The 18,899-nt window shown below is 35.9% G+C and overlaps 1 protein-coding gene across 1 annotated transcript in view; it reads right to left on the bottom strand.

The window, feature by feature from the left end:
• Positions 1–18,899, bottom strand: part of PRKCE (protein kinase C epsilon) — a 272,059-nt gene that overhangs the window by 171,761 nt on the left and 81,399 nt on the right. Inside the window, exon 2 of the mRNA XM_003203888.5 lies at positions 3,555–3,618. Coding sequence (XP_003203936.2) covers positions 3,555–3,618 — 64 coding nt within the window. The remainder of the gene's footprint in view (positions 1–3,554; positions 3,619–18,899) is intronic.

The following is an 18,899-nucleotide window of genomic DNA, read 5'->3' as shown; positions in this document are numbered from 1 at the left end:
TTTAGAAGTGCCAAATAACTGAAGTTACATTATTCAAAGCTGATAATTTAGAAATTTCTTTTATGTGATACATGTAAGTCCAATTTGCAGTGCACAGAAATACAAGACAGTATTTGTTTCTAAGAATACATTACATTTCAGTGGCTGCTGTCCTTTTATTGCCCATTCTATGACACTTAAAAAAAAAATACTAAGAAACACGCAACATGACTGTTTCCCCAACTCAAATTATTGCTATGTTGTTTTTTTTCTAAACATTTTCTAGACATTTTTTCATAAACATTTTTTCTAGACATTTTCCCCTTGAGAATCTGATGTGAAACAGTGATAATAATAGGACTTAAAAGATTCAGTATGAAGCTTCTGAGAATACACTATTTATTTTATACTACCATACCATACCATATACAAGCTTGCCATAACTGGGCAAGCTTGGGTTCTTAAACACACAGATAAACATTAAGCTACATTTACAGAAGTAGTTAAGATTCCAAGCACTCAGGAAGAGACCTAGCAAGATAAACAAATTGAAATAGGGCGCATAATTCCTACTTGAAAGTGTTGTGCACCTTCTCAGTGTAGGTACTTCCAATCTTTGATAACTTCCATAAGTGCCTTTCTAATCTGCTTGGTACTCTTACATGTTTGGGTGACAGTTTGTAGTTCCTAAGGCTTCTTATTTAATTACAGTTATTTAGTAATGCTGGAAATCCCAAGTAGTATGTTCGTAAAGAGTAGGTGGATTTAGATGTAGACCAGACATCATTGCATTTGCCCATCACAATTAGGAAAACCAACTTACAGGGAAAACTGCCTGAATAAGCTGAAGCATCAAGCTCTGGGATACCACCAAATTTCAAAGACCATTGCCAGTAAATCCTAAAACTTGCAATAAAAATATTTCTGATTTTTTAATTACATTTATATTTAAAAAGCACTTGTTTTATGTTGAGATCCATGCAGCATGTAGAGAATGCCATTTACTCTGATTCCATTTGCAACAATGACTGGAATTCAAAACCAAGGCCCTGGCTAACAAATTAGATCAAGAGTAGCAAACAGCTCAACCAACACTGGTCAGCCTGAATCCATCATTTTAGTCCAACTTAGGATCCTTTCATATTCAACATATACAGATCAAACTGAAATGAACAGTCCCAATAAAATGCAAAAATATAAAATGTGCTCCAAAAATACCATCTCCAATTTTGTGATGTTGGCCCAAAACATCATCAGAAGTGGATGAGGGTGGTATGGCACCAGTATTGTTATATTTTTTTTTACCATGGAACATATGGCAGCAGAAGGGCAGTCTGGCAAAATGGTGTCTGACATGGAAGTGCGTATGAAGTAAATGTGTTTCATTGAATTCCTCTTCTGACATTTGCTGACAGTTACTGAATGTTTGCAGAGATCAAATAGTGGATGTGAGCACAGAGAGGTGGTGGGTGGGGCATTTCAACAGTGGTGAAAGTGACAGTGGGGCATCTCTGCTGATGCAGGTATTTATGAGAACGCCATGTTCATTACTGGCATAAATGCATAGCTAGCAGTGTGACTTAATTGAAAAATATTGTTCTGTAGCTGAGTATTTGTTCTACCAAATAGTGTTATTGTGCTCTTTGTATCAGTTGTAGTTTCCATTTGAAATAAAAAGGAGGCATTACTTTTGGAGCAACCTATATCAAGTATATTCTATTTACATGTATATTTAGATATGTATGTAGAGAGATCAAATTGGCATTTTTGAAACAAGTCTGTGTGAACAAATGTTTGATTGTTGCACACTGGCAATGTTAAATTAGATGTTTTACTTTAAGACAGTAAGTCAGAAGAGACTGTTTCAGAGTTAGATAGGCCTTAGCCCTAATAAAGCCATCTAAAAATAGAATTTTATAGTGCTGCTAACAAAACACCATAAAACAAGTTTAGAGACTTGTACAAAAACTGATCCACTTTCACTTGTGAGGAAAACCATAGCTCTTCCAGAGAACTTTGCAATGCGTCTATACAAAGCTTTTCCATGGTTACTCAAATTCAGTGAGAAAGCTCTAACACTACTTCTACTACATTTTGTAAGCAAAAGAACTTATCTGCAGTTCTACCAAATTCATCTAACCAAAACCTCAGTTTTCCCATAAGACAGTATTTCATCAGCTTTTTTCCTCAGAGGCCTACTTCCATACCAACTCTCCTGTTTTTATGCTTCCCTTCAATAGTAACATAGTAAAAACAAACTCAGCTCTGAAGACTTTTTTTCCAAGCATCTCTATTATTGGAGTAATGCACCACATTGCATAGGAGACATTACAGTAGCCTTTTTTCCCCACTCCATGTAGAAGGTTATGGAATTTTAAAAAACATTTGAAGAACAACAAAATACCATTCTTCTGTCTTTCAATAGTCCAACACACCTGGACCTGGACATCTTGCAATGGAATAGTAATGCTGTGCTTGTCTGGGTATCAACCAACTATAAATGGAAGCTTGGAAGAACATTTACTTGCCAACACATTACAAACCAATACAATTCACCACATTTTTGTTCTTTTACTGACATAGCAATTAGTAAAATACGTAGAAACTACTACTAAGGTGATGAATGCTACTTCAGTATGAAGCAGAGAAAAAGGCAAAAGTCTAAATATTTCATTTTTAAATTTCAAGATTTAGTGCAGCACATGTCCTTGCAGGATACTGTTAGTAATTGGTTAGAGCACAGTATTCATTACAAAGAACAAATACATAAAACACATTCTTCCACTGTTTCTTAACTGTGCCAGGCAAAATAATTTTGTTTCATACCATTTCCAATTCCAGCTGCTGTCAGGGTTTACACGAAACTTCTTAAAGTATTCTGAAACTTGTTTAGCTGAGCTCTATGAGCCTGGGAAAATTGTTAAGACAACTTCACTTAAAATGACTAAACCCAAATCTGCCATCCTCATTTCATCAGGTCAGGCGGTCATTTAAGACCATGACCAATATATACAACAGAATTGTTCCTTCATGAACTCTTATTGGCATGGTCCATCCAACTCTGATGCCAATTAAACAGCAGACAAGTGTCCTACATTAATAAACACGTCTTCAGCATCTTCCTGCATTTTTCCTAACATTCAACTAATGTACTAAAAATCAAAATACCTCTTATCATTACAATGTTGCACTCATTACTTTACTTGGAAAAGAAAACATTTAGAGGAAAAATAAATACTGCAGTAATTTTAAAAAGCAAATAAACACATTTCCTCCCGTGACATCTCATCATTCTACCTAGAAATTAAGAATTTGACATTTTATTCTAGGAATCGATAATTCTAAACAACTCATTTAATTTTACTTGGTTTTGTTACCAACAATGATTACAGGTTAAGATGAACTGGAACTGCTCATTGACTCACTAGCATTTAATCAAAATGTATTCACTGTAACTTAAGCTTGTACAGATTAAGAGAGCATTAGCACAGACTTGCCTCTAATGCTTCTGCTGTTGAGGCCCTTTAATGAATGGAATCTTCCAAGAATGAGAAAAAAAAAATTAAAGACCCTACCTTCACCTGATGATCCTGAAAGGTCTATGATGACATACACTCTCCCTTCTGGCTCCAAGTCAATCTGCAATCAAGAAAAGAAATAAAAGAAAACTTAGAGACTTAGAGTGACCCCCCCAGATAAAGTGATTGCACATGCAAGGAAACCCAGTTTCCAAAAGCTGTGAAGTGTGAAGCCAAACTATGGGCAGGTCTACAGTTCACTACTAACAGAGCCTTCTTTTGCACAGAGATGTTGAGCACCCTGCACCACTCTGAAGTAAAAAAAAAAAAAAAAAAGAAGCAAATACCCTTAGCACTTGGAAAGCTTGAACCCAATGAATTTTTACAAATCAAATATTTAAAACACTGTTCTTGGATATAGTGCTTTTTGTACGGCAGGAATAAGAGAAGAAAGTTAAATAGCAATATCAAGGATTTTTTTTTTTTTTTGTAACTGCAATTTACACCAAGCCCAGATATGCAAACATGAAAAACACTGTAACCTATTCAGATCTCAGCAAGACAGATCAGCATTGGTGTCAGAACAAGGGTAAAAATTAACACATGCAGCTCATATGGTCACTTAACACGTGTTTATAATACTCCCTTTGTATCCTTACTGGGAGAAAGTAATACATGCTTTATCCTCTTTCTCTGAAATGCAAATTCATTTATTTTTGCCACTGGTAGATTTTAATGAGTTTGCTTGTGTGGAGATTGCTTTCAGTGAGAACTATGGGTTCTCAGTACGAAGCTGTTGTACTTTGATGCTAATTCTTACAACCTGCAAAACCTTTATTTAGCAATGAAGTTCTCATTATAATCCTTATGTATTTTACATCACCAATTCTACACACCGCATGTTTTGCATGTCTTAATGGTGCCCCACACATTATAGACAATTTTTGTAGTTGCTCATCTCTCAAAAATGAAACTACCTAAAACACAACACAATCAATAGCTCTGAATGCCACGTGGCAGACCTCACACAAATGCAGATACTGTGAGTGAAGCCAATGTGGTGTTCATTAACCTTATTTTCATTCTGTCCTAGTAAGTAAAGCACACATAAAATTGCATGGCTACTGACAGGGCACTTCAATCACTAATGACTTTGTCTGCCAGGGTCTGTCCCATTTTGCAGTGTTCCAGCAAGGAGCAGAGCAGTCCCAGCACTGGGCACCATGAGGCTAGGAAGGGTTTGTGAGCCTGGCTTCCAGGACTTCATGAGATCTATTGCCCAGTAAGCAGAAGCAAGCAAGGAAATGAGAAAGGATGTACCCCCAGAATGCTCTTTCTTTCCTCAAGTGGAAACATAGCAGGACTACAGGTCCTCCTGGACAAGGTCAGGAGAAAACATGAACCCCATTGCTGGCAGTCAGCAGCTCCTCACTGTGCATTGCAGGAGTCCGATGCCTCTCCTAAGCCAATGCAACAGCACCTGGGACTCAATCAGAAGTGGGCGCCACGTACTCTCACATCACCATGTTCCACTTTGTCTTGCCCCACAGCAACAGAGAAGGTGGGTCTCCTCCTGCCAATGCCAGCCGCCTCAATTGACACCAACAAGACAAAGATGCTTCTGAAGTTGCAAGTGACCTCAGGGAATGACACCAGGCTGACATATTATGGCAATCAAGAGAAAGCCAATTCCCATTAATAACCTGGTAGATCAGTCAGTTCATGTTTGAAAATCAACACATACATGAGTATACAAACCAGAACTCATAACACAAAGTATACTTTGTTCATTTTGACAGCCACAATTTCAATGTAATTATTAATGGTGGTAATTCAGAAGCTTGATAACTAGACAACTTATATCATCGCTCAAGGGAGGGTATCAGTTTATTTATGATGCAAATGCACAACTGACCATCAAATGAAATTATAATCTCAGGATTGTTTTGCCAAGAACTAGTTGGTTTTCTTCATAAGTGAGATTCTCCAAATGGAGAATCAAAATATGACCCTATAGACAGCATTTCCATCCACTGTAGATGGAAACTGTCCACATGTGTTGTAATGGACACCCAAGCACAGCGCTCTGCCCTGCTCTACCCTTTCATGTCACAGTCTTTCTGCTTCCAACTTTCCCTCAACATCTGAGAGGATCTTTGCAACAGAGGATCTCATCTGGGCCACAGCTGCTGAATGCATCAAGGTAACTCATGATCCTCCCTCCATGAGATAGCTTGCCGCAAAAACCCTTTTATGCCTTTCAATAAAGAGCCAGTAGAAAAATTCACAGCTCTGATGTCATCAGAACAACAAACTAAGAAAATTACCTCAGCAGCCGTATTTTAAATAAATGAAGTAGGAAATAGGTGTTAGCAAGGCCAGCAGTTACTCAGAGGAGGGGAAAATGAAAGTGCAGTCAAGTGTTATTCCATTTGTTGAATGTTGAGTAAAGACATCTTTAATTTCTTAACTGGCAGCATGAGTTTTGTTTTGTTTTTAATTTTTGTTTTAAATAAAGCTACTGATCTTGAAATTTCTCTCCTTTCCTTTTCCAGTTTTTAAATGCAGAATGTTAGAAGATCAGAAGCACACGTGTATGGACTTTGATGTCTGTGGTGAGGGTGGCTTTTGAAAAAACTGCAATAGTTCTCAACAGATGGCTGTATTAAAGATGTATGTCAAATACTCTGCTTGTATCAGCATTACATACTGTTTGGTTAAGCTTTCAGTAAAGTACTTGCTGCAGCTAAAATCCCTGCATACGCACATACAACCCTAACTCTACTCTGCAGAACAGTCATGCAGCTGAAGGAGCTGATGACGGTCATTATGAAGTTTCCCTTCTACTCATTTAATCTCGAGCAGCTTTAAGAGGAAAAATTAGCGCAATGAACACAAGTTTCTATTATGCATCATTCTGCCTAATGATTGCAATTCAAAATTTTTGCTGATGCACCAAGCAGAATATATATATATATATTTTTTTTTTATATATATAAAAAGGGATTCTCTTTTACAAAGGAAAGATTTTCCTGTCTTAAAATACTCTAATTTCAATGAAAATGAAATGGACATTTTTATTTACATATTTATAAAATATTCCCATTTCATTTCAGAAAGCACCTATGCTGACAGTCTCATCAGTCACATGAATTGGTACTTTCACCAGGAGCAGGCAGCTCAGTTGCCTCAGTTGACCTATTGTATAACAGAACACCCATCACTACCCCTCATCCTCTCAAAAACAGTAGAATCCTCCAAACTGTTGAGAAACTTTATGATCTCATGTCCTTCACGTATAAAAGCCAGCTCAGAATGAAAAGGACTGATTCAATTCTAATTTTGCATAAAACATAATTGAATGCCCAGATACACAACGGTATAAATACTCAATAACAGTCAGGCTACTAGAATAAAAGCTGTGATTTTCTTTCAATCTATGCATTAAACTGTACTTTGAAAAAACTGCAGACTGTACAATGTCATTTCAACAAAAGATACATATAGCACAATCTGAATTTCCTTTTTTTTTTTTTTAAACCAGTAGGTCACTAATATTAATACTATATAATAATATTAATATTAAATCAGTGTTCTATGGCTATAGAATTTCCAAATTCAGCTGAATGTAACAGGCATCTTCAAATACAATAGAAATAGTCTAACCACAGCAGTTCTGATTTTCTCTTCTATTCTCTGCAGCCAGGCATTTACACATGAAGAGAGGTGCTATGAGAAGATATCTAAAAAGATAAGACTGGTAAAAAGGACAACAGAAAAGAAGGAAAGATGCAAACGAGGAATGAGATCAAAGAATTGATAGAAAAGAGCTTTCCTGTTACCGGGATATATAGCAAAATGTGTCCCTTATACATATCGAGGACATTCTCCACAAGCAACGAAAGATATAACAATTATCACTGAGCAAATAGTTTGATCATAGAGGTGTTTTTGTTTTGTTACTGGCCTATGCTACTGTTGTGGAACTTGTTAATATAGAGTTATAGTAGGTGAAAGTAAGATTAATTGCAAGAATACATTAAACAATTTCTATGTCACTAAAAAAAAATCCTTATGTTGTAGGTATTGAGATTGATACAACAACTGGAAATGGAAAAATGCACCAATCTTGAAAAACTTAAGCATGCATAAGACATTGACTGTTTATTTCAGGGAACAAAAGGCAACCATCTGTAAAGCTAGATATACTGTCAGAGGAAAAGACATAGCTTCATTATGGCTAAGTTTCATCATATTGAAAGCATTTATATAGTTTTATAGTCATTAATGGATTTTGTTTTCAACACCCTTTTGAGATAGTTCCCCAACTGTAAAAAAAAAAAAAAAAAGATACTCCCAAATGTACAAGCTAGACTCAATGACTTGCCATAAATTCATACAAGAAATCTACATTTAAACCAAAAACAAATTCTAATTTCTGGAGACTGAAACTGCCCACTGAATCATTTGTCCTATTCCTCCCTTAAGATTCATTTTGTCAAGCAACACACGTCCTGTCTTTCTGGTATGTCAGTCAGAGACATTTAAGCACTGTTTTTTTTGTTTGTTTGTTTTTCTTTTTTAAACACAAGTTTAATAGGTAAACCTCTAGGACACAATTCTTTTTTTCCATTCAGTTAATACTCACCAGTGGAAAAAAAAATAAAAGCAATCTCAAAACTGCTTAAATATCTTTCCAACATTCCCAGTGTAGCTAAATCTTATGCAAATCTGTAGTAATGCAAATTTTTTTTGTTGTATGAAGAAGATTTTGAAAATACTTCAGCCTTTCATTACGGTTTGCTTTCTTCAAGCTTTTAATTCATAAGTGGTCTTCTGAAAAACTGAGTTCTAAGCTTTTTTCCTCTTAAAGAAGCATTAAAATTCCTGCTCCCTAAGGATATGAAACTCTGGCAGGATTCTCTTAGACAAGCAATCTGCTGAGGAAACTATACAAACTCTAATCCTATAGGGACATTGAAGATTAAAAATATACTATCTTATTATTTGAGTTGCACTGATAGTTCACATTTAAATACGAAGACTGTGTTCTTGACCAGTCTGAACAAATCCATTAACACTTGAGGCTGCTTGTTTTCATTTTAGCTGGTAGCTCCAGCATAGAGATTTTGCATGTCCTATGGAGCAAACCAAGACAAACAAGGTAAACAAGTGATAAATCACTATCTTCAGTGGGCTTCATGCCACATTATCATCAGTTTTCATTTGACCATAAACAACAACACAGGAATGTCATCTAAGATTAAGGCATTGTACTTATTTCCATGCTAACTTGTCTCGAGAGAAATCTAAATATTATCATTGACACAGAACTGAAATCTTAAATAAACAATAACTAAATAAATGGATTTTTCATAACTGAATTTCCTAGCAGTTCAAAGCTTGAGGAAGTTTTTTTTTGTTTGTTTTGTTTTTTCATGTTCCCTATCTAGGCAGAACACAAACTACAGCAAAAACTCTTCAACTGCAAAAATGTTTAGGATTTTGGCAACAGTAAGAATACAAATGGTCTGTATAAGCAACAGAAACAGAAAGAATTAAGTCAAAACCTGCTTTGCACCTCTTGTTGTAATGTTCTAGGGTTATGTGATATTTAGATAGCTTAAAGCATAAACCTCCAAGCACATGATCTATCACTGCAGATGGTTATTTGAATTACAGAGGACTTCAGAAGTTAGTATACATTATCCTATACTGGACATAGTACAGCATTACAAAGTTTCTCTTCGAACAACTTCCCCGAGAGATTCTTTAAACTGAATAAATAACCTTGTAAATGCTGGGGGGCTGCAACTTCATTTTTTGAGAAGCATTTTATATCTCCGATATTTATTGCATACCATTTCCATAAGGACTGTAAAATAATAATATCAGAACAATACTAATCTAGTAGAAAATGACTGGAGAAAGAAGCTGTGCTATTCCTTTGTTCTTCAACCAAACAATGTTTTCTGCTTCAACTTAAGAAGTTAATTGAGAGTTAATTTTAACTTATTTAACAGAAAACATAACATTAATAGTGACAATTTTCAGTATATTCAAAGTGAAAACAAAGCACACCTGACAGAAACAATGCACTAGAAAACAGATTAAACTTGTATACTTTCCCCAGCATTCACACCTGAGTCCCCCCAGCAAGCTCAACTAAAGCTGACAGCTTCACAATAGGCTATATAAGGTCAACAAAATAGCAGAGAAAATGTTAATAAAATATCCGAAAGTGAACAGATTTCACAGGGCGCATGATTAATTAAATGAGGTAAAGTTGACTTTTAAAGAAATTGCACAGAGAACATTGTAATATATTGAGTAAACTTCCCTTGAACCTCTGTTTACCTCCACTCTTTTATTCTCCACCGCCTCTTGCTCTTCTGGCCAGAGAAATCAGGTCCCTACCAGAGCCACAAAGTTCACAAATCTGCCTTTCATTATAAATATTACATATTTGATTTTTATAATTACAGAGCAATTTAACACAGCTTGCTGCATTATAATTGACCACAATGATATACATAAAAGTTAAGACATTTTGGCCACAGGGGATTCTATCATTTATTTACTTACACTCAAAAGTCAACAAAAAGACATCAAACATCTTGCATGACCTACAGAAAAGATCAAACACTTTCCAGTGCCAGACACATGCACAGACATAATACAGAACAGAAGTAGCCAGGGAAAAACAAGTTTCAGCTAAAATAGCAACAGTATTCAGAAATCAATTCTCAAACAAGAATCCTTCCATTACTTAATATAGCATATACAGATAGTCAATGAAGTGTCCCAAACACGACTTTGATCTTCCATGACCTCAAAAAACCTCCCAGGCACCAGTGGAAGAATGTTTTTGAATGCCTAGCATTATACAAATGCATGTGTTTGCACTCAAGCACACTCAAAAAATAACATACTTATTTTATTATTTTACAGGGTAAAACAACATTAGTCCAATGCAGTGATCCACAAGATTGTTCATAGTTCATTTTCTGGTAGAGGCCAGAATGTGAACACAGACAGATGGCTGTATTTACATTCAGCAAAATAGCACAGCAGTACAAATGGTTACAATGGCATCAAATAGCATGACCACGCAAACATTACTACAGAAAACCAAGTTTTTGACTCTGTGATCTGAAAAAGGAGAAAAAGAATACCTTCGCTTTCTTGAAATGTGCAGGTAGAATTGGAGTACGTACAACATCAGATCTTTGCTACAGCCTACCCTAGAGATCTTCATTTCATCTTTCTTTCATATTGAGAATATAGTACTAGAAAACTGTGTCTGTTTAATACAGTTCTATGTCCAAACAGGTTAAGGTTTTTCACATCCACTGTAAAGGGTTAAAGTATCTTTCCTATGAAGAAAGGGTGAAGGAGTTGAATGTGTTCAGTCTGAAGAAGAGAAGGCTTGAGGGAGGTCCCACTGTGACCTTCCATTACTTGAGGGGGCTTTTTAGCGTGAAGAAGACTGACTTCTTTTTTCTTAAATGCAGTTTAACAGTAACAGGAAAATATTTAACCTAGATCTCCCCTTTTAGTTTTTTTTATACTAAAAACTTTTAAAAAAACTAAAAGGGGAGGTTTAGGTTAAATTTTAGGAGGAAATTCTTTACTCAGAGGGTGGTGAAGTGCTGGCACAGGCTCCCCAGAGACACTGTGGGTGTCCCATCCCTGGAGACATTCAAGGCCTTGCTGGACAGGGCCCTGTGCAATCTGATCTGGTAGAGGGCAACCCTGCCCATAGCAAGGGGGCTGGAACTAGATTGTAATTAAGGTCCTTTCCAACCCAAGCCATTCTATAATTTTGCATAAGAGTTAAAAAGGGGAAAATAAATCATTGAGTCATTTATTCATGACAAGAATGAGGGGTCAATAACCTTAAGAGAGCAGATCACTCAGAATGCATTTAGGGCATTTAGCAAAGGAGTGGGCCAACTGAGAATCACACCAGCCTAAGTGGTTCAAGCATGTGCACATGCTGGTTTGTAGGCTTATTTAATACAGTACAGTTATTCTGTCAATGTCTGCAGCTATTATGGCTTATTTCTCTACCTTTAAGCTATACAGCATGTATATCGACTGTAGTACACTGCAATCATACTAGAAATGGAGGTTGCATTGTACTAGTACTAATAATAAAGTAGAAAGAAACAGTACAAGCCCAGAAGTAAAATGAAGTAGGATGAGCAAGATATGGGTTTGGCTAAAGCAAACTCAACTAGATTGAGCGAAAGCTAAAGACTGCGTAAAGACTTGAATTTGAAACATCAGCTAAATATACGTATTTCAAGGAAAAACAGCAACATTTTTCACCATACAATCAGTTAAGTCTGCTGGGGAAAGTGATATTTGATTTAAGAATAAAGGAACTCCACCACATGGCAAGAACCGATCTGTAATTTCATCACAATGCCTTTCAAAAATCTGTTCTTCAACATACTGTAGCTAGCCCAGTGGCACTCTCTAGTCTGTAGGGAAATAATTAGCTCACAGAAGTGTTTAAGAATATCTCCTACTTAGCTTATGGACGTATTTTATAATGTTGTGATGCAGAATTGCAACCAGAAAGGTTTACCTACGCATATAGGATCAAAACATTGACTTACTGCAAGGGTTAGCTGATTAATACAGATTAAAAAACAGATATGATCTGTTTAGAAATTATTTTGTTACAGTAAAATTTTGAATGACCATTTGCTTTTACATATAAAGTAAGCTTAGAACTGTTATATTTGTCCAGGCTCAGGAACTACCAAAACATGATGGCTTAACCACACAGACATTTGATATTTCTCCTAAATTTCAATATAAAAAATTGGTGCACTGTACAGAACCCTACACAGTAGATTTAGTGTGTGAAGTCTCACAGAATAATATTTCAAATCAGCCCTGTTCCCTTTAAGACATTTTTCTTCTCTTTATGATAACACCTTCCTCCTCCTAGATATACCATGGGAAACTTAGATAGTATGTAGTAGGAAATAACCACACAGCATCACTGTGAATAAAAACAAAAACAATAGTGCTCATTTTTTAGACCTCAAAATTCAGTGAGATTAACAGCTGGAACACCTTAAGTGGCACAAACTCAAACTCTGCCTAAATGAAGTAGGATATCTCCAAAGGCAAGATATAAGTGCTAGGAAACCATAATATTTAGATGAGGTTAAGTTGCCCTTAATTTTGTCACATGTTAATCTAATTTTAGTTCCATGGTTATAAAAAGAGATTCCAGAAATTGTCTATTAACAAACCATGTTTTAAAACAGAAGCTAGGAATGCAGCTAATGTTTGAGTACTCCTCTTACCTATATTGGCAGGAAAATGTTTCCAGACCAACAGTTACAAATTAACACACCTTATATGAAATATCAGCAGAAAGTGAAGCTCAGCATTCATCTCAGACCTCTCTACAAGAGTTTCGTACCAAGTATTTGAAATACTACTGCATGATTCCTTTCAGTAACTTTCCAGAGAGGTCATACTGAATTTGCAGTCATTAATTAACCAATTAGAAGAAAGCAGCAGGGAACTGAATCAACCTTAGTTCAGATGTAAGTGAAGCTGTACTGGCTTTGTTCCAGACAAAGAGCAACAAAACTCACATATATAAAAATAAACTAAAACAACTACTGTTTATAAGTTTGAGTTCAGTTCAGCTCCCTGGGAAGAGAAGAGAAAGGTTTTCCTATCTGCAAGTCAACCACATAAAATGTTCTTTCCACTTGTATTCATGATAGAAATTAATCTTTCCACAAGGAAGGAAGCATCTCTGTCCAGCATGCTGCAAACAAACACACTGTACTTCTCTCACAGTCACTAGGACTCCCAAGCAGCTTGTTAGTGTTCAACACAGCCTTCAGATGTAAGCAGAGTTCATCAGCAAACAAGAAAAAAATTCCAGTTGGTAAATTCTTACTATTCTACTTTGCCAAGCTGATTTAGATACAAGATTTTCATTTCTCTTCAATAAAGTGGTTGAAACTACAAAATATGCAGTTACGATAGGCTGGGAGATGGACCCAGAAGCATCTTTGATGTCAGTAAATGGCTACGAATTAAACTCTTTCCCTCAAAATTTCCAGAAAACAAACAACATTTTATTCGTATAAAACATTTCTAAAAACTAGCAAGATCAGTCTGAAAATTCCCCAGCACTGTAGCCACTCCTCTTTCTGCAGGAGATAGGTCTCTTAGTGCTACAAAATCCCTGTTTCACTGTGGTTAGCTGAAGTGTATCCTTTGCCCAATTTTGGCTGATGATCAATGCTGCATACAGCCCAAATGAGACAAGAAACTGTCATTCCAAACTGTTCCACTAAAACAAGTGGAAGTAAATATTTTAAAATTTCTTTCAATAAGAAAGTTATGCTAAAATTACTTTAAAAATATTACATTCCATTTTGGAAACAGAGGCACATTAGCTGTTAAATCTCATTCTTTTATGTTGAAATGATTCTCATTACTATTTCAGCTCACCTGCTACATTAGAAGACTATTTTCCCTTAACAGAGCAAAGATTTTTAAAAGTAGTGAAGAACTTCAGAACAATCTTTAAATCAAGACACCAAAAAAAAAAAAAAAGTGATGACTTAGGGTTTGTAATATTCCTTCATGGAATTACAAGCTTGTCACCTTGAAATAAAATTACCTAAATTTGGTTATGAAACAAAAGACTGCAGAAGTAACAAAAAAATACTTCTTTTCTAGTTTCAATTTGTTTTGTTTTTAAATTCTTTCTCCAGCAAGCTCTAAGATGAAAGCAAGAATACAGAGGCTTCAAGAATAAACAATCTTTTGTCAGGTTAAAGATGGAAGGAAAAAGTATGTTCTACACAAATATTCTCTGCCCTTGCACATATGCATCTGTAACCTTAGCTGCTTTACAACAAACATGAACATTAGAATAAACAAACATTAAATGATATACAAACCACAATAGAAAAAAAACAGAATTGGCATCAAATATTTAAACAAAAGTATCCTTCCTGGAAATGGCTCTCCTACTTATAGCCTGCCAAGAATTGCATTGATTCAGAACCTTTGTTCAAGTTATACTAAAAGTTTAAAAGAAATTCAAAAGAAGAAACAAGAAAACAGAGTTAAGAAAATAAAAATGACTTGCAAAAGTATCTTTGTTTTCCATGTTTATTTGTTAGCTTAGAATGGAAGACTTCATTCTGCCTACATACGAGGTGACACACAAATTACAGAAATTGGCTGCCACGTGGATCTATCTGCCCTATTTCACACAGAGTCCAAACCCAGAGAGCATATGCAGGAGGACACCACACTTGCAGGTACCACTCCTAAACCCCCAGACTTCACTGTCCTAGGCCCCAAATTGGAAATGGCCATTTAAGTAACTCACCACAGGAACAATCTTGGAGCTGCCACCTTTACAATATAGGGTAAGCACAGTGAGTACAGAATGGTTTGTGACTGCCCAGTAAACTCCATACAGTGCTTCTATATAATAGTTATGGTTCATGGCTGTTGCCTAACAGATCTCCAACCTGGTCATAAGTTTTCCAGTGCATCAGGCCAAAACACAGCAAGAAAGTGAGAGGAGTGCAGTTCATCGCTGTTTCAGACATCACTGAACTCCGAAGACACAACACAACACCCTCAATTCTGCTTTAATTTAGCAAGTATTATAATAACTTCCTAAGAAACCATTTTGCTGGGTATTTTGGTTGCTGTTTTAAAAAACAAAAATAAAAAGTGTTCACCTAGCTCTGCTGATGGCTCACTGTGTTTAATTACCATATTAGAAAGATTAATTAAACTAATTCTGCCAGCAAAGCAGCTATCCTGAAGACTAGAATTATCAGTGATTCACTTGGACTTCCTGGCAGCCTAAGCCATAACAAACCCAGAACAATTCTGAGATCCTCTAATGTCTCCTACAGAATACTGCTACAAAACAAAACTGCTCTAGTTCATGCTACCTGTGTGTGAAACCAAAAAGGGAAATTGAGTGAAGTAAAATTTAGTAACTTGGCACATGCTGCCAGGGAAGTCATATTCTATGAGTCAAACAGACCAGAATGTAACATCTTGAATACAGAGATTACAGAAAAGGAAATGGCAAAAATACCCACTCCTATTATTACTATTCCTGAAAAGTCAGATGGTAGATTCCACTAATCAGGAGTGCAATACTAGCAAAAGATACATCCTCATGTATGCTGCATTGATTGATATGTGGTTAGTATTTCTATTTGTTTGTTGATAAGCGTCAAAGTAGAGAAGCTGCAGAGTTTCCACATTAGATACAAATTGACACAGATGTGCAAGATGCTGGCTCAAGATTTTTTAAAATCTTACTCTGGCTTTTTAGATTTTCAGACACTATTTTTTTTTACTTCCTGAAGACAGAAGGGGAGAGGGCAACCTGTCATTTATACTGCTCTATACTGTAGTGGTGTGGTCATTCCTCTTATGTCTATCATGAAACAGGATGCGTGGTATCATATACATGCACATTTCACTTTTTTTTCCCCTCTTTTAAACAGAGATACTCAGATCTGCGTGATTTCTTTGAAAGAGCCTAGGATGGATTTTCAAGGTCCTGGAACTGGAATCAAAATAACTGAAAATCTAAGTGAGCAAGTATTCTTTAGATTTAGTTCTAGATGTAGAAAAACCATTTAGTTTTGTTATGGGAGGGCATAGCACGTTGCCTATTTCCTCATGTAAGAAGTCAAACTAATAAATTTAAGCTAATGTATTCTAGAAAACGCTTTCAGGTCTTTTCTGAAAATATCTTGGGATTAAGGATCTGTTGCATCCCTTGCTAAATGGTTTCATTAGTTTATCACCTTTAAAGTGAAAAATTGGTGCTTCACTGTTCATTTTCAGCACTCTGGCTTACCATCAGTTCTTGTTTTACTCTTGTCAGATTAAAAAGCCATTTCTCTTTAATGGTACTTTTATATATCCAAATTAAGTGACCTCCAATTGATCCTTTTCAATAAACTAACTAGTGAGTTCCAAGCTCCTCCTTGGAAAGGATTTTCTCCACAATTTGAATGCTTCTATATGTTCCACTGTGAGTTCTGCTATTGACCAGCTGAGTTGCCCTGAGTACAGAACTTCACTCACTTCCAGGTGCATATTTCACCTCTTATTGTTTTATTTAAAGTACATGTAAGACTCTATAGTATCACATTTGTATAATAAGACTCTGATCTTTTTGCTGTTATCTACGTTATCTATACTGAAATTTATGAATTCTAAGCGTGCTCTCATATTAGTAGTATTATTTGAACTGCTAAATTGACTAGAAGTAAACAACCATTATGGTAGCCTTCTGATACACCTTCACATACTTAAGTATCTCTCCATATATCATATCCCAAAAGCAATGACCCCTAATACTTGATCTACAGAAAAAAAAATTCTTAAATTCCATTTAGGGCTTACAGAACGAGGCAATCTAATTTCATGCAAAAGAGGGCAGAGATGCACCTCACAGCAAGATAAATCTATTTGGCCCCCAGTATATGTGGACTGCTCCAAAAGTAATGCCTTTTTTTTTTAAATGCTGGATCATGACATCAGGAGTGAATGTTGGTGATATCATAATACAATTTCCCACCAATATTCCATTAATTTTTTTTGCTATATGGCAGATGGCAGCAGAGGGGCAGAATGACAAAATAGCATCTGATATGGAAGTAGATAAGAAGAAAAAGTGGGAGCAAATTATTACAAATGCAGCACATGAGCTCTTGTTCAGTTTTGACAAAAATACATACCTAAAGGTGGAATGGTAGCATCTGTGTTGAAAAATAGGTTTGTAGTCAGGAAATTGCTCTACCAAATTATGTTTTTGTGCTCTTTGCATCTGTTGTATGGAAATAAATAGCAGGCATTACTTTCAGGGCAAATTACATACTTCCTGCCCCAATTTCCAGCCAATCAGTTTTTAAAATACTAACTGGTTGTAAACTTCAAAAAGAGAACAAATAATTTCAAATCTGGGTAAACTGCCATGAAAAACCAGTCATCTGCAACAAGCATGAATGTAGGCACTGCAGGCTGCTTTAGGAATGCATCTAAGTTTAAGATACCTTTTTTCCTTGTTCCTTCATCCCCAGTCGACCTACAGTTTTCTTAAGCACTACCACACAAAGTGTGCAGAGATTTCAGATTTGAAGAACCCTATATTCATCTTCTATGGGTTAAAACTTAGTCCTACTCAAGTTTGTTTCAAAACCTCTCTCCAGTATAAGAACTGGAAACATATTTACATATTTTTTTTTTTTAATAAAACCATAGAAACAGTTCCCAAAGATTTTATCAGAGAAACAGAAAGAGTCTCTTTATAGAGACTTCAAAGACAGAACTGGAAGTAAAGTTACCTTGCATCATGGAAAGACAGGTTGACCTTGTTAGCCTCTTGAGCTACCTCCCTTTAAATAAGGTTCTCTAGAGAATCCTATAGATCTTCATGATGCCTGCACAATATGCTTGAGTTTTGGACAGTTTCCATTCCTGATTTTCTGACCCTATCCAGAGTGCTGCATGTGACTGTCAAATATGTTGCATTTTAACTTTTCCCAGGAGTCTACAGAGTTTCTCCTTTGGATTGTTTCAGATTTCATTTTCTAAAAAGAAGCTGCCTTTAAGAGTGTTTTCAGTTTATCAAACTTCAAAGCCACTCTACCTTCAATAAAAACAGTTCCCCAATTGAAAACCCTAAATGCATACAGGGTGCATGCCAATGAAGTTCTTAACTGTTGCAGATACAGATGCAGTGGAATTTAATAAACAAAAATATAAATGTTGGCATTCTCGTGATATGACTCAAATAGTAGTTAGTATTTGGCCATAGAGATTCATGGACTAATTCTGGGTAACTCAGTCCATTTTCTCATGCAGTCCTTAAAGAAAGAGACAGTACAATATTGGAACTCTGTCTTCAGAATGGAAGTAATAAAACTTAACCAGGAAATTCTGGAGAAAAAAAAAAAAAAAAACACATGCAGTTACCCCTTTACTGTTGGAGTTTCTTTAAGACTATTGATTAATACACGCACATTTTTGAGGGGTCAAACCTAAAGAAAAACAGGTTGATTCTGAACCCTGATCAGCAATTCAACGTCATTTTCATCTTGGATCAATTTCTTTTAATAAGAAAATTGTTTTTAACACAAGGAGCAGTCCCAACAATAACTCTGAAACACTGCCAGCTGCTTATCAATAGTGTAATAAAGGCTGCTTCCACTTCATGACACAGCGGAATACTTTGTGTATCCTGGCAGGAGAGCTGTTGCTTCTGGAACACCTGGGATCCTACATACATTCAAGTAACTTGTATAAAGCAGAAACATCCTGAAACACCCTACACTACACAGTTCATCAGCTAGACTG

The sequence above is a fragment of the Meleagris gallopavo genome, chromosome 2 (genome assembly GCF_905368555.1).
Source record: "Meleagris gallopavo chromosome 2, MGAL_WU_HG_1.1, whole genome shotgun sequence".
Lineage (NCBI taxonomy): Eukaryota > Metazoa > Chordata > Aves > Galliformes > Phasianidae > Meleagris > Meleagris gallopavo.
The sequence above is the reverse complement of the archived record's forward strand: the minus strand, read 5'-3'. Positions and strand labels throughout refer to the sequence as shown.